This window comes from Lissotriton helveticus, chromosome 2_2, assembly GCF_964261635.1.
Source record: "Lissotriton helveticus chromosome 2_2, aLisHel1.1, whole genome shotgun sequence".
Classification (NCBI taxonomy): Eukaryota; Metazoa; Chordata; class Amphibia; order Caudata; family Salamandridae; genus Lissotriton; species Lissotriton helveticus.
Window position 1 is genome coordinate 384,606,225 of NC_136060.1, and position 25,672 is coordinate 384,631,896.

The 25,672-nt window shown below is 40.1% G+C and overlaps 1 protein-coding gene and 1 long non-coding RNA gene across 3 annotated transcripts in view; one reads left to right on the forward strand and one right to left on the reverse strand.

The window, feature by feature from the left end:
* LOC144821487 (uncharacterized) overlaps positions 1-18,942 on the forward strand; it is a 39,466-nt gene extending 20,524 nt beyond the window's left edge. The window contains exon 3 of the long non-coding RNA XR_013608368.1: positions 13,542-18,942. This is a non-coding gene — a long non-coding RNA (uncharacterized LOC144821487). The remainder of the gene's footprint in view (positions 1-13,541) is intronic.
* Positions 18,943-19,919: 977 nt separating this feature from the next.
* Positions 19,920-25,672, reverse strand: part of NAT8L (N-acetyltransferase 8 like) — a 197,803-nt gene continuing 192,050 nt past the window's right edge. The window contains exon 3 of one of the 2 annotated variants that reach the window (XM_078679008.1): positions 19,920-22,386. In XM_078679008.1, coding sequence (XP_078535134.1) covers positions 22,019-22,386 — 368 coding nt within the window. In that variant the 3' untranslated portion in view covers positions 19,920-22,018. The remainder of the gene's footprint in view (positions 22,387-25,672) is intronic. The other variant, XR_013608473.1, reaches the window with a different exon arrangement.

The window sequence follows — 25,672 nt, forward strand, 5'->3', positions numbered from 1 at the left end:
TGTAGGGGTGTTAAAGGGGTGTACAAGTTGGGACCACAGGGACCCTTCCTTGGGGTGGATACACCCCCCTATTATGCCACCTTCCAGTGGGAGCGAGCATGACACTTTCCCTAATTGGCCGAGTCCCCCCATCTTCAAGATGGAGTGGACTGAGATGTGTGCTTCACCTCGCCTCCCCCACCTGAGGTGTACCGTTGGTAAAGGTGAGCACACCTCTCTTCCTAGCTTGGTTTTCCCGTAGATTCTCCTGCCCAAAGTGGGAGCCAGTTTCTGGGGTCAGCAAGAGGCAGGGGCAGCTTCTAAACATTGCAGGCTTTTGGAGCTTCCCATTTCGTGGACCCATCCAATCCTGAGGAGGAGGCATGACACCTCTGCCCAGGATGGCCTTTATTTCTTGACCCAGAGAGTGGAGGCTCTCTACAGAGGGGTCCAGAAACCTGTCTGGTGGTGATAAATGGTGGGTAGCCATTCAAAGACCATACCAGGGCTGGTCGATTTTCAGGGGGCGTCTCTAAGATGTCCTCTGAGTGTATTTTACATAAAAACCAACACTGGCATCAGTGTGGGTTTAATGCGCTGAGAAATTTGCTACAAACCTTCCAAGTTTTTAGTAAATCCATTATGGAGCTGTGGAATTTGTAATGACCAACTCCTAGACCGTATACTTATGGCTTTACTACACTTAGAATGTTTAAATATGGGCTTAGACACTGTAGGGGCACAGAGCACATGTAACAGTACCCTCACTTTAGGGCTAGTGCACCCTGCTAGAGGGGTGACTTACTTAGGGCTTGGGCAGTGGGTTGCAGGCATGGCACACAGAGATGTGTGCCATGTCAACTCTTCTCTTATCTCTCCTATACCGAGGACTCACTGTAGCAAAACGCTACATAGCACAGAAGTGTAAAGCGGTGGCCCCTCTGTGATCGACGGTGTTGAAGGATGGTATAGACCATTGTCTGGGGTGGAGGTGGTGAGATGCAAGGCTATAGGCTGCTCCCAGAAGCACGCCAAGACATGACAGGTGTGGAAGGAGTACCGTGGAATTGAATTGGAAGCTATTCAAACAACGTGTCCACTGCTTGTTGTTGAAATTCAGGAATTCACACGTTGAGGGAGGACGGGGTAATTGTGAGACTTTACCTGTTATCTGTCGATTTTCATTTTGTTCACTTGATGACTGTTGGGTGGGAGGGTGGGAGTGTGTGAATGTGCAGACACTTGTATTTCCTTTTTCTATTATTTTGTATGTTTTTTTTGTCATTACTTGAATTTGTGTTGGCCTAGTGGGCTTTATTCCTGTTCAAACAGCAAAAATAATAAAATATATTCATAAAAAAATAAGGGTTAAATTAGAGTTTTGCACTGCACTGTATCTAATCAGTGTTTCTCTATATCCTTGACTTGAACGCATGAAAAAAATGGATGGAAATTGACGTTACGCTGGTGTGGGTGCTATACGACTTCGGTGATGTCACTGAGACAAACGGCCACATGCATCATTGTTGCCGTTTGCGATTTCTTAATTGCGAAAATTAAGGAATCGCAATTAAGAAATCGCAAAAGGCTATGCATTAAGAATTCACAATTTTTTTTGCGATTTCTTAATTTTCCTTAATTGCAATTAACAATTTGCGAATCACAATTAAGGAATCCCTCCCCATTGTTTCTATGGGCCTAGAGGCCCATAGGAATCAATGGGAAGCCATTCTCATTTTGCGATTCGCAATTAAGGAATCGCAAAATGAGAATGCCATTTCAAGGGTGCAGGGGGGGCTCCAAAGGACCCCCCCCTGCACCCCTGAAATTTAACTTTAAGAACATTTTTCACACACACATGCACTTTTGTGCATTTTTCAAAGTTTGCGCAAATTACCATGAGGGTGAACTTCATGGTAATTTACCTCTCTCTATTTGCGAATTCTCAATTTCTAAAGTGTGATGCATTGCATTTAAGAAATCGCAAATTGGGATTTCTTAAATGCAATCGCAATTTAAGAAATCGCAACAAAATTGCGATTCCTTAAATTGCGAAAAAATGAAAAAACACGATGCATCCCCAAAAAAGGAAATTACATTCGCAAACGGCCGAATTTTGCGATTCGCACCGTTTGCGAATGCAATTTACCTTGATGCATGTGCCCCAAAGAGCCATTCCAGCATCAAAGAGCTTTGGAATTTCCTGGTCAATTTTGACACCTGAGATTATTCAACAAGTGAGGGATCTGCAGGTAGAGTATACACAGATAGTTAGTTACATAAAGTAAGCGACTTTATTCACTCCCTTCACTTAAATGAATGTTTGGGGTGGTCACAAATATTGCACCCTACTGAGCCTGCTTCTTAACCCCTTCGACGCTCATGACGAGCTCAGCTCGTCATGAGGTACGCCTCTCGTACCTCCACTCCCACTTGGACGCTGGCCAGAGGTACCGACGGACAGAGCGGGGCCTCATTTTTCCCGAGCGGGTGCCGGGTGAGGTGAGGTTACTTCCCACATAATGCTGGGAAAAGGACAATTCATCTAGAGTTTCTTCCGGTTAATATTGGGGCTCCAAATTTCTGGTAGGATTACTTTTTTCACTTGAATTGCCGTTCCATATTCTTGCAGTTGCATCTTTGTCATCACTGGTCCTGACGTAAGCTGGAGAATGTCTTTAGCAGCTGAAACATGTTGACCACACTGCATTGCGCCACACTGTAGTTATACTTTCAGACTACAAAGCGCATGTTCTTAATCACAACACTAGAGCAGTGCCTAATAAATATATTTCCTGTTCTAGTCGTTGTTTTTAACATTTTCTTTTACACCCTTTTTTTCATTGAGCACTGCACATTCATCAGCACCACTCTGAAATACACTGTGGCTAGAAGGTCATTACGGTTTTCCGGTCTCTGCACCATCGATTGATGGGTTGGGTGAGACTTGGAATATACCATCCGTATCCCACATGACGACGCTTCCGCCATGTTGGTGGGCTGATGGGAATTTTTCAGCCTGGTGTAATTTCAATTTCATTTCCACATAATTTGAATTCACAACAACACACACTGCCTTTTGACTATGTGCCTACTTTTTGGATTTACGCCTCTCGTACGCTCATGACGAGCTGAGCTCGTCATGAACCGCGGGTTTTTTAAAAAGTCAGCGCACAGAGGGAAAACCCGCAGCGCGCATGGTGTTAATGAAGCTCACTATCAACTACTGTCCATCGAGCAATTCAAAGCAGGAAACAATGCGATGAGGTGTACAAACAGATCTTTGACTGACTGTACAAGAACTGCCTAACATATTATAACTTAACAGGGTTCTGCTTGCCTATGCAAAGCATGGCACTGAATGTGAGAATAATTGTCAAATAAATGCCTTCTACTTTGAAATCTATCAATGTTATCTATCAGTTCATCTTGTGCCACTGTTCTTGTGATCTAAATCCACCTTCCAACTGTCAACACAATATGCAATCTAATGGCCAGAGATGTATGACTGTGGTATTGACAAAGGTATGGTTGCAGTATTAGTCCTGGTTGCACTGTCCAAAACATTTATGAAAAATCACGCAGCGCAGCAAGTCATCTTGCTACGCTGCATGATAGAGGAATCGCGGGAATGCGCTGTATTTAACATAATACAGTGCATTCCTGCCTTATCTCTGCGCTGGCGAACAATTTGATGCCTAGCGCCAACACAGCCCCCCTGCCATCATGGTGCAAGGGTGTGTGCACCAAAACAATCCACGGAGGCATTTTTCTCTTTCTATGTGTGCAAACAAGGAAGAAATGAAGAGAAATAAAAATATTTCACCGCGGGAGGTGGAGAATTTCGACACATTACCAGGTCTACCAGTAATGATAAATCTGGGAATGGCCCTAGAATCCATAGGTGGATGTGTGGGAACACCCATGGAATGCCTCTCAGGGGAAGAGAAACACAATGCAGCGAATTACACTGTGTTGCGTTACTCTAGAATTATCAAGCCATGCATGACTTGATAAATCTAACTTAAGAGTCGCTTCGCTCTTGCGCCACATTGTATGGCGCAGTGTTGACACAACTCTTTCATAAATATGCCCCTTAGTATTACAGCAATGTCGTTAAAGGGTCTATATTTTGTGGACCAGAGATGGCTTCAGTTTCCTTACCAATACAAGGAACATATTCAGAAGTACAGCCCCTAGACCGTTGAGCTTGACGTTTTGAGTAGCTTCTTTCTAGGCATCCCTTTCAATGTCCTATGTTTTTATGTAATTGTGAGGCCGGTTTTATCACTAACATTGTACCTCCTGATGCACTAATGCGACAAAACTACTTCTGAGCTTGCGAGGCTAGACAGATATATATACGACGTGTTCACATTGAGGAACTCCCAAGGCATGAGGGCAGAAGGAATTAAATGTTATGTTCAACCACCATCACCCGGGAGGGTATCCTGGCACTATCTCTTTTTTGACAGAATTTAACCTTATTCTGTGTTGTAGAAATAGTTGAACTAATTAATGTTAATTAATGCAGCATCTTAAGGGGACTGCCATTTTATTGATTCACAGCTGATGTTAAAGTAAAATCCGATATGTTAAAAGAGGATTCCCTCATAGGACCTCCAATAATTATAAAGGGTAGGTTTGACCAGGGAAGGGGATGAATTGGTCACTATTTCACTCAGCCCTCTCCTGATGTTGCCAGGAAAGGGGCTGCATAAGTAAGCTTCCTACCCTTTCGTTGGCTGTGTCTGTGCAGACTGCATACGGGGTGGGTTGGATTTACACACTGCAGATCAGTTTATGGACAATTGTCGATTCAGGTTACATAGATCTCACAACGTCCTACGATAGCCACCAAGTTTAATAAACCATTCTAAATATAAAGGGGGTGGGACAATGCTCAACAATGCTTCCAAATACACTAGGATTACGAAACCGAGACTATTGCATAACAGAAGAGAACCGGGAGACATTCACCCTCCCCATCTTAATTTCCCCGAGGTAACGTTACCAGCGTCACCATCGCCGGAAATCCCACCCTGATGGTCCTGACTTGGAACGTTAATTGGCTAGGAGACAAGATCAAACATGGACTTGTGTCATAACACAAAAAACAACTCCACCCACAGGTTGTGATGCTACAGGAAACGCATCTCAGGGGATCACAGTGCGGCTTTATCACTCGTGGGGATACAGGGTTCTGGCACATTCGGGGTTCACCACTGGGGCACAGGGAGTAGTAATCCTGATCAAGAAGAATGTTCCCTTTCAGACTACAGGCATTTGGCACGAATCTTTAGGCAGATACGTAGGAGTTCTGGGGATGTGGGCTAATAGAGGCCCTCCTGATATGCGTATATGCACCTCCCAGATTGCAGGCGCCCACCATGACGTAGGTAATCAATGTATTGATTGAGACACCTTCTGCACTACATATAGTAGGGGGGGACTTTAACGATGTAATGGATCCTGCCATCAACTGCTCTGGGGGTGGGGTCAGATCCACAACGACCACACCACTACAACGCTTCTCCATGACAATGGGACTGACGGACATCTGGAGGGCAAAACACCCGCAAACCAGACAATATCCCTTCCATTCAGGGACCCATGACTCACAATCCAGACTGGACTACATATTTGTTCCCAGAGGGGAATAGACGTTGCAGGGCACGCCGAATATAGCCTGGGGCCTTTCGGATCACTCCCCACTTTTGGTGGAGTTAGGTTTGCGGGGCGGGGTGCGGGGTTGGAGACTGAACCTATGAGGGCTCCAGAATACCAATATTGCAAGGCAAACACTGACATATACTTCCTAGAAAAAAAAGACTCTGTCTCATCTGGTATGACAGTTTGGGAGGCTTACAAAACGGTGCTACGTGACAGGGCCCAGAATCGTATAGCGGGGGAAAAGTGAGAGCAAGAGAAGTGCCTGGTGAATCTAGAACAAAAAATAAATGATTTAGATGCACTGGTTGTTAAGCATAATGATTCCGAACAGTCCCGTAAACTTGCAACCCTATGAAGGGAATACAAAGAGCTGGCCTCTGATGCCACTAGGAAACTGTACATGGCGACCATTCATCGCCTTTATGAAGTGGGCGATAAGGCAGGGTAGCTTCAGGTCTGGCTTAGCAGAGGTGAAATTCAAAACAGGTGGGTAGCAACCTTGATGGACCTCCAAAGGTATATCCAATGCACAGATGAGGGAGTGGCCACAGCTTTTGCCAAATACTACAGAAATCTTTATAGGGCACAGCCACAAAAATCGTTGGTTGAGACGCAGGAATATCTAGAGGTAATACCCACTCCAACATTGGAGGAGGCGGACACTCGGACTTTAGTTGAAGACCTAAGGCTAGCAGAGGTCCAAGAAGCAGTGGCAAAACTATGCCCCAGATAGACCCTTGGTACTAATGGGCTGCCCCTGGAATTTTACAGAAGATATGCGTCCACTCTCTGTCCCCACCTACTCCGGCTTTTTCTTGATGCACAAATGGAAGGGATTCTCCCCCCAAATCTGCGAATGGCCACTATCGTGGTCATATATAAGGAGGGTAAGCCTTGCGATCAGTTTGGTCTTATAGACCCATCACTCTACTGAACTTGGAGATCAAGATTCTGGCCACCCTGCTAGTGACGAGCCTCTTGGGTGTGATTGGGAGTCTGATTCATGAAGACCAATCCGGTTTCATGCAGGGTAGATCTACCCGTCTCAACCTCAAACAAACTCACAAATGGCTTATGGATGTTCGTAAACGTCCAAACCCACAAGTGTTTTTGTCACTGGACACAGAAAAGGCGTTCAACGCCATTAACTGGCAATTCCTGGATGCCACTTTGGCCAAATTCGAACTAGGGAGGAAATTGCTAGGTTGGTTGGCACTTCTATATAATCGTCCAATGGCCTCAGTACGGGTCAATGGTCGATGTTCGACTCCCTTCCCTATCGAGAGAGGGACGAGACAGGGCTGCCCATTACTACCCTCCTCTTTGCGCTTGCTCTGGAGTGCCTTGCCTGCCCTGTTAAAATATCCTTCGATCCGGAGCTCCCACATCACGCCCGGAGACGCGGAAGAGGAGAAAATCTCCCTTTACGCGGACAACATCCTGCTATACATCACGTACCCTGAGACGACGATACTGGTCCTCCTTGATTTGATTACTGAATACGGACAACAGTCAGGCGACAAAATCAATTGGAATAAATCCACAATATGCTGTCCGTCTGATGCCCCCTAGATTGTCCTTTGCCTGGAGAATTGCGAGTGGTGCCGAGGGGTTTTAAGTATCTGGGTATCTTTGTGATGCCCATGCGGAGGTGTGCAGAAGTGAGAATCTGAATGTCGTCCTGGCCAACTTTAAGGCGCTATAGAGAGATGGAAAGATCTTCCACTCACCTTATTGGGTCGCGCTGCTCTCTTTAAAATGATCACCTTGCCACAACTCTTATACGCCCTCCAAAATAAATACCATCTTCTGCCTAGGGCTATCTTCACTGAAATCAACGGCAAAATTAGATTTCTATTATGGCGGGATGGACATCCCAGAATTGCGCTACAGACACTGATGCGCACCCCTACAAAGGAGGGATTGCGCACCCTGATGTAGAGGCCTACTATTGGGCAACCCACCTGATCCCCCATCAACGAATGAGCGCACATAGGACCACCCCACATATCGCCTTGAAAGGATTACAATGCAACCCCACACACACCTACATAGTCTATATGGGGGAAAGGGAAGCCCAAGATTGCTACCAGGGGCCTGACTTAGAGAACTCCGTAAACTTACCGGGTTAGAGATCTGGGCCCTCCTTGGCATCTCCACGATAGGGGACATAGTTGAAAAAGGGGAACTTAAAACATGGACTAAATTTAAGCAGGAATATAATATGGCTGATTCTCAATTTCTTAAGTATGCACAACGGCGACACGAGTAGCAGGCAGAAAACATTCCACATGAGCAACTCCAGTAATGGGCTCCCGTAGAAGGAAGGCTCCTACAGGAGGAACTTATTGGTAAGGCGGTGTCCACATATAAAACCATCAATAATAATCTTCATGACGGCTTGCTAGGTCTCCGATCAAGATGGGAGATGGGGTCCCTAGAGGATATCGATTGGGAGGCGGCATTGATGCATCGCAGAGAGGTGGCCATTAAGGCTCGGCTTCGATTAATTCAATTAAAAAATTAAAAATATTGCTTTGTACCTATTATGACAGGGAAAGACGCCATAGGATGGGGAGAGCAGAGTCGCCGCTGTGTCTGATGTGCAAGACCACTAACAGTGATTTCTACCATACGATCTGGACGCAAATGATTGTCTTACTGTATACGGTCTTGGAGGTGACATTACCAATGGAACCCAAACTTCTGCTCCTGGGGATCCCTAGCGAAGTGGACATCACTAGGACGCAGTTGATCTTTGCTTCTTTAGGGTTGGTGGTGGGCTAGGTGACATAGCTAGGAACTAGGGAATGTTCCTATAGTCCGTCCATACAGGAATGGACTAAGGGGATGGACAGGTACATTACGCCCAAGCAAGTCACATATCATAGCAGGGGGTGCCCGAAGAAATTTCACAGGATAGGGGACCCATGGAGAAAACACTTTGGGCGGGATATAGAGGACGAGACGCAACAGTATACCGGTCACATGACACAGGAGACTCCGACAGAGTCCTGAAGCTACAACGCCTCATAAGACTATTCCACTTCCCGACAACCGTTTCTTGGTCCGAGGCACCGTCCCCTCACAACGAGGATAGTTGCTACCAGCATACACTGGCTTTCAATGGCGCATTGGTTGGAAGTCAAAACAGCAGTAACTGATGCACCAAGTCTGATGGGTAATAATTCATGGCCAAAAATCATGCCATACTATGTAGATTGCATCTTGTCTGTCACCTCCAGGCAATAGGAGGCCTCTTTTAGCACAGTGCTATTTTCCTAAATCTTGCAGCCAATCTGACGTTGTAAAGGTTAGGAAAATTTACAATTGATAGCAAGGCAAGATGGCACTCCGGTATTTAATCCCTTCGCCTAAAATGGTTTAATTCTACAGATGGCCAACACACATGAAATAATATCATTTTATTGCATTCCACAACTCTGAGATACCCCATGTCATGGTTTATTCTCAAATCTGCAACGTATTGAACTTATCAATTACATGCTTCTCTGGTATGTTAAAAAACCAAGACATACTTTATGAATACTCACATCATAATGAAAAACAGTGTTTTTTGTTTAGTTTTTCTCGGGTACTAAAACACATTGACTTAGTGAAACAATCCTCCATGAAGTATTACTTGGCACTATCAACAAGTCAAGAGTGAAGCCATCAATATTCATTTGGGAGAGCCAGCCTTGTACCTGTTGTTATTTACGGGTACTAGAAATAAGCATACATTCTGCATATTGGCTGGGGGTTGGGTTGTTCAAATTCGATGTAGGACTTGAACATCCAGGCTTGTATCACTGCAAACCTCACACTTAGGGCATCGAGTAAAAGAGTCTGGTGAACGGATTTAGGACAGTGTTGAGCCAAATCATGCAACCTGATTAACAGGAGGTTGGAAGAAGTTTGCTATCTCCTCCAGCTGCTCTTGAGCTCAAGAATTAAAAAGAAGTCATTTCGGGGATGGGTAAAAGATATGGAGAGTGCTATGATTGCGGAGAAGGAGGTATTTAAGCACAGAGGTTGCCCAAAGAAATGGGACCAAAAATGGTCCACATGGAATGTATTGAAGGGTGACCTATATATCTCCTCAGTGGAAGAATTACGGAGAGGAAGGGTGGAAACTGATCTTCCAAAAACGTGATTGGTGAAAAATGTATGATCAAAAGTTTTTGTTGGGACTAATGACTTTTGAGCCTATTGTACTGTCTCGATATAACCTTATTTTGAATTTCTTCACCTGCTGTAATGCTACAATCGTTCCATAAAAAGAGTATTAGAAAAAAAGAATTAAAAAGAAGTTGAAACATTCCTCCATTTTCTACAAAACCGGATAGATGAACCACTGATTGGTGAAGTCACTGGCCAGTGTGTCCTGTAGAGATACTGCAGGTGCCAAGCAGGAATCCAGAGTCTTAACTGCTGGGTCAGAGAAACTGGCACTAGATTCAGGTCCTGAAGGAAGGAGAGCAGGTGATACACTGAAACATGGTCCATCAACCTAAAAGATACATTTCATGGCATTTAGGTGCATTTCTCCTCATGTTTGAGCACGTTTGGATCCTTCTCAGGTTGGAAGGAAAAAAATACCTGACTACCAGAAGCTACTGCAGGTTGCTGCTGCATACATCCAGTGACAGAAAAATCATACGAGGATGTGTGAGGGGATATTAGTCTCAGTAAGTTTAGTAAGCATTCTCAATACTATTGATTAATGCTAGCAGACAGATGTCAAGATGTTTTTGGTGCACATAGATTTTTGAGGATGCATTGGTCAGTATGCATTCTAGGGTACTGTGTATTTCAGAGATTTTTGTTAAGCAGTAGTAAGTATCAGTACATAAACTGTTTTGGGAAATTTATGAGGGAAGCCCCATGTATTGACATAGTAGGATGCTCCACTATCTGACACTTGCCTTATTCCTAACGCTGGGGTCTTTCTCTGATTCTGGTCGTCAAAATGTCATTTCAGCTTTTAGTTGATTTTAAGATGATGCTGAGGACAAATAAATGACTGTTTACAGTTTAACTAATATGTCCAGAAACTTTATTTCATGTACATTTATTCTGATACTCTGGTGATCATTACGACAGGATGTTGATAACTTACGCTCCGAAATACTTTTTTATTAAAATTGGATTACCTTCTCGGAATGGAGTGTGATTAATTTTCTACAAACTATTCTAGGCTCTGTGTTAGAGCAGGTTGGGGAGTTGGTGGGACAGGTAGACTCTTCACCGTATGAAGGGTTTGACAAAGAGCTCAACTAGTGTGACATTCTTGCACACAAGGATCAATACACATTTGATAAGTTGTTAGCAAGGAGCGAGTAGAGCGATATCATGAATGAGCAGGGCCAACATACCTTCAATTAGATGAGGTATAACTGTTGTGCTGAGTGTCTTGGCACATCTTGTAGCTCCTCAATATATAAAAATATCTTATGCTTTTTCACATTTCAATTGTAAATAGGCATTAGGTTGATTGGTTATTGCTTGTCTAATTATAGAAGAGCAATAGGAATTAACCACCCAAGTGGTAGACACGTGTAGTAGTTTCAGTGATTTACCCTCAACAGTTGTCAACATCTCTTTTTTTTTTAAATCAATGCTGACTTAGCGTTCCTCCCCTATACTCGGTTGACTTCTTAATATAAATCAACTTATTTGGAGAGGTAAAAGCTTGTATTTTGCCTTACTGATTTGTCATTCAACTGATGACAGGCGTCTCTGACAAGTGTTTTGTTAGTACATATATGTATTTTCACTATCCATTATCTTGTACGTTATGTGGAATTCAAACCGATTTTTCAAAGCACAATATATTTGAGGATTTACAAGTAAAATTCATCAAAAAATATTGTGCTAGAATTTGATGTAGTTTATTCATACATTACTTACATATTTTCTTTCAGGATACAACTTTCAGTTTTCAGTTATATAAAAAACATCAAATAAACAATAGTTTAACCATCTCACAGCAGATCAGATTATTAATCACAGTTTCAGTGGCCATCTGTAATAGAATTTCAATACCCTAATATATCAATTACGTACACTTTTCACCTTTGCATAAAAATGTGCCAATAAGTAGTGCATGAAAATCTGTCCATGTGAGAGACTGCCAGTGCTAAGCTTTTCACAACGTGGACTCAGACAGAACATGTTCAAGTAAATTATAGCCAGGTACAATTTGCATATTTATTAAGTTGATACACAAAGTGAATTGATTTCATTATAATCATTAAATTTGTTTGGTGACCTTTTCCAAAAATCCAACAACTGCAAAGGTAAGAAAGCTAGGATATCTGTATGTGCAATTTAAATTGGCTTAAGTGGAAACACGTGCCCACTAACAGTTGCAGCTTTTTATCATAAACTAGTGCATGTCAAAAAATTTCAAAAAGATCAGAGCTACTACAAATTAAGCCACTGATCACAAATCAATCACATTTGAGTAATTTATGCCACGATACTGCCAAACCCATACAAGGTGGAAATATTAGACTTTAAAAAAAAGTTCTTGCTGGTTCAAAAGAGTTAACTGTATATCGCCTAGATTCAGATCAAATATGTCTGCTGATCCACAGATGCAATGAGTATGTACAACAGTTCTCTAGTTATAAACACGGAAGGCAGCATGATTTAAATTACTTGGAATAAAATACTCAGAAATATTTGCTCATGATTAACATAATATACAGATGCCAAAGATAACTGCTTTCTTGAAGTTGCTTTCTTTAGAAGTCAATATAGTCTCTTGTCCTCCAATCTTTTAGTCAATGAGGTATTTGTATAGCAATTATAAACCAACGGATGACAAAGCACTTCTATAGAGTGGCAATAAGTTACCTGAACACATTGGTTTTCAAGGCTCTACAGACTGAATGAATTAGCGAATGTGCTTGAGACTATCAGGAATAGAATTCTATAGACTGCAAACTATACTTGGGATAGCTATACCACCAGCTTTCCTTATTAATGTAATTGGAACCAATACATTCTTTCTTGTAGAAAGAAGCCCCACCAAAGGACAGTTCCTTCGTACATCAGGGAGCAGAACGAGTCAGAAATTGTGGGCAATTAATAACATCTAGAACACAATTCTGAACGCCACTAGAAGCCAAGGAGGCCTCCCAAAAGAGGATGAAATATGGGCTGACTTGGGGCGGTAACATATAAGCGACTTTGACTGCAGAGCTCTGCATGATTTGCAGCTTCTTGAAATGATTTTTCAGTGTACCAACAAGAAGAGCATTACAATAGTAAATTTCGGAACCAATCACAGTAATAGCAATAATGGCCCTTTCTTTATGATAGTAAAAGAAAGGGAAAATCATGTCATCTATTTGAAGGCAATGTCCGTTATAGCAATAAATATAGCAGTTGAAATCCTTCAGAGAATAAATGGTCTTGTTTAAAAATCAATGCTATGCAAGAGTGAAATATAGATTGCTAACAGATTCATGTTAAATTCCAATACCACTTTAGAAGGAAAAGTCTGACACACTATTTTGTTTTGTATTCCAAATGTTAGAGTTCTGGGCCCATTCTGTCCCTTTTTCAACATTTGTAGTTCCTGTTTAGTAGACAGTATACATTCATTTAGGATTTATAAGAGAGAAATTATTTTGACTCTTAAATCTCCAAGGCAAAGAATGCTGCAGCCAGGGGCCAAAAAACGGAGTATCAAGCCATTATCATTGAGGTAGAGCGAACAAGTAATCTACTACTGTTTGAAAAAATCACTATAAAACAAACTGCTTTATGATTACATCTGACATCTGTGTTATGCAATAAATACTCATCGATGTAAGCATCAAGTCAAAACGGATATGCAGGAAAAGAAGTAATGAAAGTCTCTGTTGTCATTTTAGGCTTCACATTATTGGGAACATTTTGAAAATCCCTCCAACCCCAGCATATCGATAGGATCCAACTACGCAAAACTGAGTGTGTCCGAGTTTCATCACCAAGAATCAGAAAGAAAGGATTTTGCATGCCACCAATGCAAATGCATTCTACAAGAGCGGATTCTTCTGCAGGAGGCTGGAAAGCATTGTAAGTGAGTTAAGTTACAACGTGGTTCTAATCCAAACATGTACAACATCTCAGTCAATAGAATGAATAACTTTGTGTGTTTTTTTACTTGCCTATACAGTCCACATCTAAAAGCATAGCATGAATGGAGATTACTTTTGTAGCATACTCTTGCACATGTACCACTTGAAAAAAGTCATTAACTTTTCTACTCATAACTTTGGAATACCAATGTGTTGCGAGGATTCTAAGTAACACAGATCATGTATCGACTAATCTAACTTGTGCTATTATACTTCAAAAGTAAAGCAATCTGTGAACACAATTACCCAATACATGAACTTTCACAAGACTAGACATGATTACATACTTCATAATAACCCTATTTCTTAAATGCAAAAGAGGATAGATTGTGATGATATACGACAATGACTGAGTGTACATGCAGGGAAATGTGAGAAAAACATGTGGTGGGAAAGTATGTAGAGTACGGCTTCCTCATCCAACAACTCACATGAGAAAACGTCAATAATCTGTGCCAAGACATTAGGCATTGTCAGTGTTAGAACATATTGAGAAATCTGCAACAACTAAGTTTAGACTGAGAAGGGCAACAGCAGTTCTCAATATCAGCATGAGTTAGTGTGTACTCTACAACATTTAGATATCTAATCCTGCATTAAATCCTTGATAACGGTTTTATGCAGACAGAAAAAAGAGTGTAAGAGCCCTCTCTGAGTTGCGGTATTTGATGAAGATATTAGGTTTCGATGTGAACTTGAAGGAAATCACAATAAATTCACGAATTTGGCACTGAAAAAATGTAAAGGGGAATTGTGTCCAAGAGATCCTGGCTCCGTTTTTGACAAAATGTTTTGAAAGTTGTTTATGAGACTTAACTCTTTTGTGGGACAAAAGATACATTTACATTAATGTATGTCAGTGTGAGTGCAGCAGACCTTTTTTCAGACACATTTTGAGCAAAAGGTTTGATGTAAACATGTTATGTTATATATTGTATAAATTATGTTTACTTGCCATCTAGACAAGCTATTTCTACAACGTCTACTAACACAGTGCTGGTTTATTTTGCTCTTTCAGTTTTTTGCAACAGATTGCCTATGGACAATGTTAACAAATGAAAAGCATGAATTTACCACAAATGCATTTTGCTGCAAATCAATCACAATATTGTTTATATACTTGTTAAAACGTACTGCTGTCCTTCCAAATTAATGGCCCAACAAACTATTTGCTTATAAACATATATCAGAAAGCATATACCGCTTAATTACCAAACACGCATGTTGTGGATGATAAGCAATTAGCAGGAAAGCATATGTGGGTTCAAAAACAATGCATACATTTCGAGGTCCAACAAGAATGAAAACCAGAGATATAAATAAACACTCAAAGATCTGCAGATATAGGAGAGGCTTAAACAAAGGAATTGTACACTGGACAAATAGAGTCAGATATGTTATTTGTAAAGACCATTGCATGGAACACAACTGCACAAACTATTTGCTTATAAACATACATCAGAAAGCATATACCGCTTAATTACCAAACACGCATGTTGTGGATGATAAGCAAATAGCAGGAAAGCATATGTGGGTTAAAAAACAATGCATACATTTCGAGGTCCAACAAGAATGAAAACCAGAGATATAAATAAACACTCAAAGATCTGCAGATATAGGAGAGGCTTAAACAATGGAATTGTACACTGGACAAATAGAGTCAGATTTGTTACTTGTAAAGACCATTGCATGGAACACAACTGCAGCAGGTACTGAATTACAGGTTCAGTAGTATGATATAAAAATGTAATATCGTAAAAATCAAATTTTACTTAGAGATCAAATACGCAGGTTAAGGCTTAGACTTACATTTACGTGTAAATTTAGAAAATAGCATTCCCGGTATCATCGACATTGAAAGTCAGAGAGCATGTGGTTGATTGGGAGTCTAGTGGACACTGTGTTGATTGCTATATGTAATTGTAGAACACACTAGCCTTTCTCATTTATGCTTTTCATTAAAAAAAGGCGCTGAATGCATCAGTTTTGTGTACTCTATAGCAGGCTAGAATCTTGAATTTACAAGATTTTCCAATTTTAGTTGTGTTTTTCCCTGGTTACCTGGTCATGAACATAACACTGATACATCCATTATCTATAATATAACAGTTTATCTTAGCTCAGAAACTTGTAGAATATCAGCAGGAATGGATAGTCAAGCAAAGTCACTGTACTGTGATTCCGATGGAAATGCCTGTCGCATTTTATAGTTAGATCTGGTTCTTGCCATTATTCACTCCATATATTTTTCACACCACCATCTCTGAGATGCTTTGGGCATCCCCAAATAGGCCAAATCTTAATTAAAAAATCCCTTCAATCTTTGTTCATTGAAAGATGCTGCTAGGATTTGCTTACATACATTCAAGTATAAACTGAATAGGATAACTGCTTTCTGTATATAATTACAGAAAAAGACTTGATTTAATTATTTGCTTTGAAGGCAATCTAGCTAACTGTGTTTAGTGACAGCATTAGTTTGTGGTAGACTTGGAGTGGTAAATACAGTTGTAAAATAACAGTGTGGGAATAGATCACAGCACAGTATGCAATTTCAGTCTGGTAAAATCATAGGATTTAATCAGTATTTTATTGCATTTACTGGTTTCCGCATATCTGTGCAAGTACACAAGTTAAAACATTTTCCCTAGTAAAGACTGGATGTAATATGACACTCTATACCCTCTTGTAATCAGAAGCTTTGGCTACTTGCACCTACAACTGTTATTACATGTCTGTTAAGCAGAGTATAATTAAATATCTAAGTAATTAACTAGTAAAAGATGGATTTCATGTAAACCACCACAAAAGTTAAAAAAAAGCGTTTGTTTATACCGGATTGCGCATGATGTACATATTATAAACACAATATAAACTTAACAGAAGTAGACATTTTCCTTCGGTATAATGCTTCTGATCCAAAAGGACGCAATTCACTTTACATACATGGCACTTAATGAATAAATTCACAACTGTCTCTGGAGGGGCACGAATACAACCATTTTTGTCCAGTGCTACCAAAACATTTAGACTAAAAATAAGCATAACTAACAATTTTTCATATAATTGAAATCTACATTCGTAGTCTGTTTAGGTTTCTGATGGTCTCAATAAATCTTGTAGTATTGCTTGTGCAGGATTCCATTGTGCCACTTTATTACAAATAAAAAGCAAGAAGGTACAAATGCAAACGCTACCTTTGCTATGTAGGAACCAAACACTGACCTATAGGAATCTGCTGTTCATAGCCAACAGTGTTTGTGGTGCAGGAGGGTTAGTAGATTGTTACTTCACACTGCAACAACCCCCAATGCACACGTTCTTGTCTCGGACCTTTACAGCAGACATAATGGTTGGAGCTCAATAAAGCAGAGCTGCAATTTCTCTCTGCTAGGCCAGTCAAACTACTAAGTGCAGTGGTTAGCATTTTAGAGGGTTTACACTTGCTACAATAGCTGCATCTGGTGAGCAGGGTTCAGGTGTTTCTTCCATGCTTTGTGTACGAAGTTGGTTCCACTGGATAAAAAGAAGACTTCTGCAATTTAAGGCTATTCTAATATCCAGGTCGGCCTAGAAAGAAAGAATGATGGTCTTTGGCAGACCCATCCTTATGGGACACCTTGAATTCTGCATAACATTTAGATCTAAACAGTACAAAAACAGAGCACTTTTAAATAGCTAGCTTCCCTAAAGAGTTACAAAAGCTCCTTGATGATCGGTTCAGCCCATTTAGTCAAACATCCATACATGGGGGTTTCATAATTTGTTGTGCTACATTACTTTTCAATTTAGATGAAAAAGTAATAAAGTATGATTAACTTTCCACAAGATAGTATTTTTATTGACACTATTTTACGGGAAAAGTAGATAAGGGAGACCATAATTTACCCTGTTTCACAGAGAACAGTTAGTATGTCAAATAGAACTAGATAAAGGTATGAAATAAGTTAGTGGTTTCACACTTCGATTCTTAAAGCAGCAGTACTATCAAACCATATTTGCCTGGTAGTAAGGAGGAGGCATTATCGCACGTTTCTAAAAAGAAAAAAGTCTTTGATTAGGCTTCAGATGTGTTAAACAACTAGTGTGTCCATGGAACTGGAAGACAGTCCCCCTTGTGAAAACTGCGTTTTAAATTATTGTAAAAACCTACACATCTTACAACTCCTGAGAAATAGTAGTAAAATGTTTTGTTGAATATACATGCTGTGTTGAGATTAAAAGATATGCCACTTTCATTTTCTGGAATGCTAAAATAAAGCACATGCATGCAGATTTTTATTACAAAAATTAGACAAATGTAACTAGCAGTGACAAACATTTTTTGTCTGCCTTGGTAGTACTGTTGCTTTAAAAATTGCCTAAAATACGACAATAGTCCTTGAGGCAGCAACGTTCTTCCCACATTAAAACACTAGGGCATTTACACTGCAAGAGTGGCAAGCCCGTGTTCAGGGAGTTAGAGGTCAGTTAAGAGTTTGTGTATCGTGTCTTATGGACTAATCCCAACAATGTGACTCAACCAGTTTTTGCTACTCAGTAACCAAAAGAATCATTCGAGCGTGCACTGTAAAATTTACAAGTGTGCTGATTTTGGCTTCTGCGAATGAGTGAGGCAGATAAAGAAAGGCACGTGTCTCAAACAAAACGTATTGAATATATAGAATGCAAGCTCCCGATACCACTCATGACTTGCTTTCACTAGCCAGAACAGAGTAGCTAACATTCATTTTAAGCAGAATTCCAGTTGAAGAATTTCAAAGCAACATAACAAATTCCTATTTCCCTATCTAAAACAACAAGAAAATTCTACGTCCGGTTCTGTGCACTATCTATAAATCCTACAATACAAATCATCAGACTGAAAGTAAGGTACAGAGGAAGTCATACTTTACAGTAATCTGCCATGACGTTTGCTTAAATGAACACTGTAATTAAGATGACCAATCTTCAAATAGCACCAAAGCATGCTCCTTAATTTGTTAAACTTAATGGCCACATACCTGTTCATGATTACTGTTGTAGGAGGGAATACGCTCATCTATATAAGAAGATGCTTTGAGCCAAACACTGTGCATAGAAGGGTAGAAGTTCCCATATTGTATATTTTTTACACTGAGTTTGTCTTTTCAGTATCTTGACATTACATCATGAGACCTCTTTTAGCTTTATCATAAATTCTTCTATGCCTATACAATATTCCTATGCTAATAACTTCTTTAGGTTTTGAGATTCTCCAACAGTGATGATTTTATAGCGCTGTCACGCATCGCTAAGTAATGAGAGGCGAGGTCTTCTAATATACAGTAATCTATAACCACATAGTGAGAGTGAACTATGCTAAACTAAAAATTAACACTTTAAAAACAAGCAATGGCAAAACCAGTAAATCTTGCCAACAAGTGCTTTTGACTTTGTCAATGGGGTTTTATCCATGTTGTACAGCAGCGCAGCTGCTGGGCATCATGGCTGAAAGTAATTAAAAAGTGCTTTTTTACATTTCTGATGGTTAGGGAGGGGAGACCATGAGGCAAGATGGAGGGAGGGCATGTAGGCAGCTATACTTATTTTATTTATATATTTATTTGCGGGTTTGTATAGCGCTAAATTCGACTCCGGAGGAGTATCTCTGCGCTTTGAGAAAATGTTTTTTAAAAGGCGCTATGACGGGACTAGTGCTGGATGCACTTTCTTTTTGGTGTGCTGGAGGGGCTGGGAGTATGAAGACAAATACAAAATATGGGCTCCACAACAAGAAAAACGTACCTCCCACATTGCAAGCGGTGGAAAGGACAGAAGTACTTAGGAAGTGCTACTGGGGAGGGTCACAGGTAATTAGAAGCAAGGAAATGAGAGTGACAATAAAGCCTACCAGTAGTCAGCAATATGCGGGCTTTAAGTTAACAAAATGTCTCGGAAGAGACAGCGCAGCTGTAGCCCATGCAGGTAAGAGGGGTGGGGCCGGCTGGGGGGGGGATTTCGACAGACAACTACCGGGGAAAATGTATTATTTATTTAATTTCCTCTCTTGGTCGTCTGTATAATCCCCCCTAGCCCAGCGCCACCGCCCCACTGCTCTTACCTGCACGGGCTCTGGCTGCACATGCAGTGCCTCAGGTTAGGCACTCCTGGTTTATGGCCAGGTTTCAGGACATTTCTGTGAGGTACAGGCTGCAACTACGGGTGACATCCATACACCTGTCTGTTTGTGGAATTCATGTATCTTGTGAGTAGCTTATAATCCTGGAACACTTGCAAATTTCCTCACACATTTAGTTTAACCTGCCTCCTTTTTTGTGGCCAGTAAAATATGAAATGTTGTTCCCGCCCCTAGAAAATCCAAAGAAAGCTAGGCCACATTGAGGTACTGTGCTCCTTCGGAAAATGCAAGTGAAGTATTGCTCTGACCCTGGGCCAAGGGATTTTTAAAGAAACATTGTGACATTCCGAACGAAACCTGGTCGCAGTGTCTAAGGAGCTGCGCCAGAAAATGTAAAACTAAGTATGTAAATAAAGGTACAGAGAAAATGAATTCATGGAACCAACTCAGCCTCATCCAATTTAAGGCCACGCAGAGTTACTTCCCAGTAACCGCTCACAAAAATGACAGATTGCAGTTTGACCATGAAATGTACTACCCCCGATCTCTTCAATAGATTTGTACTTAGTAAAGCATGGATACAATCAGTGTATACTATAAAAAATGTATAAAACAGTTAAGTGCACTGCCATGGTTTTCGTTCCTAGGTAACTGACATTTGTATATACATGTAGGGGCAGATTTACAAGCCCCTTGTGCCACTTTTGTGTCAACATGGGGAAAGTGACGTAAAAGTGAAGCAAGGGTCTTGTAAATCTGCCCTGTAGTCTCTAGTCATATGTACAGCTAAAGTAGACAAAATCTGGCTCTGGATAGCTGAACGATATTCCTTTTCACAGTACATGAACACTTTGTGGGAATTACATTTATATTGTTTAGAATTTACGAAGATATGTGTTCCAACGTATTTAGGCTTTTTTGTTTTTTACCATTTCTATAAACTCACTTCTACAACTAATATTCTAACTTTCCTCAGGCTTGTTACATGCGGCGTTCCTGTTAGTTAAACTATCTCACAAAACTTTACACTTCAGGCTAGTAGTCATAGTTCCTTGCTGTGTTTGCAGGCACTGTACATACATACTAAGTACAGACACATGCCAAATCTGTTTTGCATTGCTATTTGCATTATACAATCCAGACATCTTTAAAACTTACATTAATTTGTTTAAGGATGACTGCAGTAAGGCCATCTTTATGTATACAGGCAGAATATAAAATGTTTTGGGTGTACACCCTTCAGTCCCTAAAACGCCAGGTATGTTGCACATTGCCTTACTAAAACTTTTTCAATTTGACGTTCGCAATATTGTGCAAATATGTTACCAGAGGGTATGCCGCATCCCCTAAGCTTGAGAGTAGCAAGCAGTATTTGTTTTCCTTTTTTTTGCTCTAAATACTAAAAGGCAGCATATAGCAGTTCCAATATAGACATGCGAAGTTCTGGCCCAGGTTGCAGGCTTTGCACGAGAATACAGGAGGACAGAAGATTGTCCAGCTCTATTGTATTTTCCAAAATCGTATTATTAAAGTCTGCCCAATATGAAGAAAAGGGTGAGAAAGAAAGGCAAAGCTACTGGATGCACCCAGGGCTTTTTCAGATGTGGTGTGGAACAACCAAAAGTGCAACTTCAGCCATTGCTTTGTTGGCAAATAGTATGCGTTTGAATTCGTGCAAAAATCCCTTTCATGCGTTACAGCAGGCATTTTCCACATTTGAAGGATGCTCAACCATTAATGTTCATGATAATGTGAATTCAGTTTAAGGAATTCGGGAAAATGCAGCAAGTAGCTCTCGAGTAAAGGCTATCATAATCTTTCGTCATAGGTGAAGAAAATATTATTTACACAAAATCAGTGGTACCCTAGGTATTCAAGTTGCTGTGCTTATGCAGGTATTTGGACAATGCTGCAACAAGAAGATGTTTGTTCACTTTATCAGACCTAGCACTAACGTGGTAGGTTGGTATGAGAGCAACAATACTTCCGGCATAAACACTGCCATCTGAAAGCATTGATTATTTTTCTTTTGCGCAAACATGATTTAGCATATAAAATGAAATGGTTAGTGCTCAAAGAATAGCAAAATGGAAAAAAAATATATAAAAACTTAACGAAATATATTTGTGATTTACTCTTCGCTCAGTTGGAGGCGGTATCGATGGTAGCGGAGCTGGAAAAACATTCTTTCCGTTATGGAATGGGTCATCCCAGGCAGAGTGTAGTTTTCAACAATCCCCACATGCTGGAATCCTAGTGACTCATACAGCTTGTGGGCCACCATTTTGACAGCCGTTGTGCCAAGAACTATAGAAGAGTAGTTGTTTAGCATGGCAAACTCCAGGACTTTGCGCCCCAGAGCTTTAGCAATCCCTTTCCCGCGGTAACTGGAATCTACAGACATACGGCGTAGCTCCACTACATTGTCTTCTTCGTTGCCTCTTGCTGCGACGATCCCCACTACATTTCCATCTAGAACCGCCACCCAGAAGCAGGAACCTGCAGGAAGAAAAGCACCTGTCAAGTTTAAGACCACTGTACATTTCTGAATCATGGTGGCATGTGATAAATTGCAATGTTCAATACAGCAATTACACATATGTGGAATATATGAAGGTAGAGATTGGAAATACTCCATATTAAAATGGAAACAATATCTTTGTAGCATAGCAGCTTATAATCTATAAATTACTCCATGTTAGTAAATACATTGCATAAGGAAAATAGTCAGCCTACTTCAAGTATCTTAAAAGAATGAGAGTGCAGCAATTTTGAAAACATTTGGTACCACAAGTGAGCACTTTATTGTGCATTAAACCGTATTTCACAAACAGGAGGTTGGAAAGGTTTTGTTAATCTGACACGTCCTATGCTATAAAGCCTGACATTCCAGATTTAATTTGATACATGTTGTCTTGAGCCCGATTGTACTTTGGACAAAGGTGATAGATGAATCTCTAAAAAGTCCATGTGAATGTAGGCTATCTTAAGAATTATTTTAACATGAAACACTTCACGGACTGTGCTTATGTATGCATTGCCTATTCTAGAGTTTATACTTGTGGTGTATGGTACAATGTAAAATTTCCTAGCTATCGGGGGGAAAGTTTCAATTCTATTAAGGATTATGCTTAACTTTATTAATTTATTCAGCTCAGCAGCCTTATTACCAACAATAACATCAAAACAAAAGACTACAAATCCCATGAGTCCAAACCAGAAAACAAAGACCACTAATCAGATGCACCTGCAACTGCATAAGAACATCCTCGAGAAACGTCACTTCCTCTTTCTTCACTTCTCGGCAGCTAGATAAATATTTTCCTTGAATTTTTTTATATTGAGTTATGCTTGCTTGGATTCCTGTCTCTACTGAGCGTAATGTGTGGTGGACATAAAAAGAAATTACATGGCTAAATTACTAGTAGCAGATCTGGTACCAGTGGGCTATTTAGTTGGTTAAATGCCCAGAATAGATCAAAATATTTTTCAGTCTGACCTATGCAGCCTGATTTATTTTATACCAATAATTCTATCTTTTAGCATATAGCTGCACGTTGAATCATAAAAGGTTTGTGGTCAGTACAAATTTTATTCAGCAGTTGAATAATGTGCGGTTTGTTTGATGTATACTATTGTGTTTGGGTCCTCTACTTAAACGTTAATGTGATGTACATGGACACTATAAGCAATAAACTGTACCTACATTTTGTTTGGGGCATATATATTGGAGGTTTTTTCCTCTCATAAAGTAAAATCCTAGGGTTAACCCAGGTGTGGTCAGATGCCTCCTTCCCTCCCTGAATGATGTTGAGGAATAAGCGACGTTACTGCATTATTTGAAATGTAACTTTATTTTGATCACTTCTCTTAAATACAACAGTCTACTTGTTAGAGTCTGGGCTTTCTGTGGTAAATTGGTGAGTATTAGCACAGCAAGAATGTGAGTACTTTAAGATTTCCTGTACAACTACTAGTCAGAGACATCTTTTTCACCCCTCATCCCCTTGTCGTGATTTCCTGGGACTGTCAGAATTTATCACACCTCTTGGTACAAGAGGGTTAAGGTTTTGTGTAACCGTTGGCCAAATGTAGCTACACAGGCTCCACCCCTTCACAATGTTGTTCCCTTGTCAAGGTGGGAGGTCTAATTTAGATTATTCATTTTTTGGCCCTGTTGAGGGATACTCCTCACCGCCACAGAGAATTCCTTTGTTCCTCATCTCACCCCAAGATTTGAAAGCTGAGGAGAAGGGAAACCCTGACTGATACATCAAGTGGCGCATCTCCCACAACATTACATTCCCCTAAAAGATGATAGCTTATGGAGAGCTGTATGAAGCCTGGTTGTAATTTTATGCTTGATAACTTTTTGGCATCTATGCTAATGAGTTCTGTAGCAATGCAATCAACTTACTTAGATAATCTATGAATGGGAAACCAAGACATCAATAGCCATTATACAATGCCTGGAGGATAATGCATTTCTCATTTTCTTGTTATATTTTATACGTGTTAGGTCTTCACACTCCTCATTACACTAAATTAGTTTTTACTGTGTGTTCACACTGAATTCCACCATATGGAATACCATAGCATGTGAACTGTCTAAAGAGGATTAATCCCAATCTGGGATGATTTATATTCCAGCCCACACTAGCAATAGCACATACCAGTTCTTTCTACCCAGTTCACCAAAGGAAACAAGCAGATCTAGGTTAACCCATTGTGTATAATAGATTCTATAAACATTGTACCCTAGTCGAAAGTCGAATTCATCCCCAAGTATTGTTTTCCTGGAGACTTATTGATATACTATTTGAGACACTGCAAGGCACGATATTTGAAGATCCTTTAATGAAATGTGCTGTCTACAGAATGACCAAAATAAGTTATTGAGTCCTGGGTTAGGCTATTTTAGAGGTAGAGTTTATTGAACTACGCTGTTCACATGCATTTTTTAACTGAATATTGATCAATGCTTTTTAATATACAACTATATGCTTATTTATAGACGTATGATGCATTTTAGAGTGTTGTAGGAAGAGAGTAAAAGGTATTGCATTATATTCTTGTTTCTATTGAAAAACTTACTTTCATTAATACAAAAAATCTTTTCAATGACGATTCTTGGTGCAAGAATACATTTTTCTATTTCCGAATTATCTCTGCCCTGATAAAAATTACATTTTTGAAAACATAATTGGCGTTTGGATGAAAACATACAAATAAAAAACAGAAAAAGATACCCTTGCCTCCCAGAAAGAATTGATTGCAGTTAGGCACTAATTCAGTTATCCAACATATAATCGACTGATTTTTAAGTACAAACATTTTTTTTTTTATTAGACTATTTGTACTGGTACCCCAGTTCATCTAGTTTTGAAAGGCAAAGAATAAGTACAGTACATATGAGCATTTACTGACTGATGATTACATAAATGTGAGCTAGTGAAACACTATCGTACATATGGACATCTGCTGAATGGTGATAACCTGAAGATGAGCATGAAACAATGATGGTTGGGTAGTGAAACATGAACACATACATTTCATGTTAGATATTATTTGTAAAGCACTTGTGCATTCCAAACAGCATATTGGTGCTGAAAACTACTGACCACACAAATCCACATAAACACAACAGGGACAAACATTTAAATAAGCATAACAGCTCTCTTTCAGAGAGCTCCTTAAAAAGAAATTGTTTTGAAGAGTACAAATGTTTAGTTATGGTGAAGTGAGTTTTTCTTGAGTAAGACTTTTTTTTGCATTTGGTCCTCTT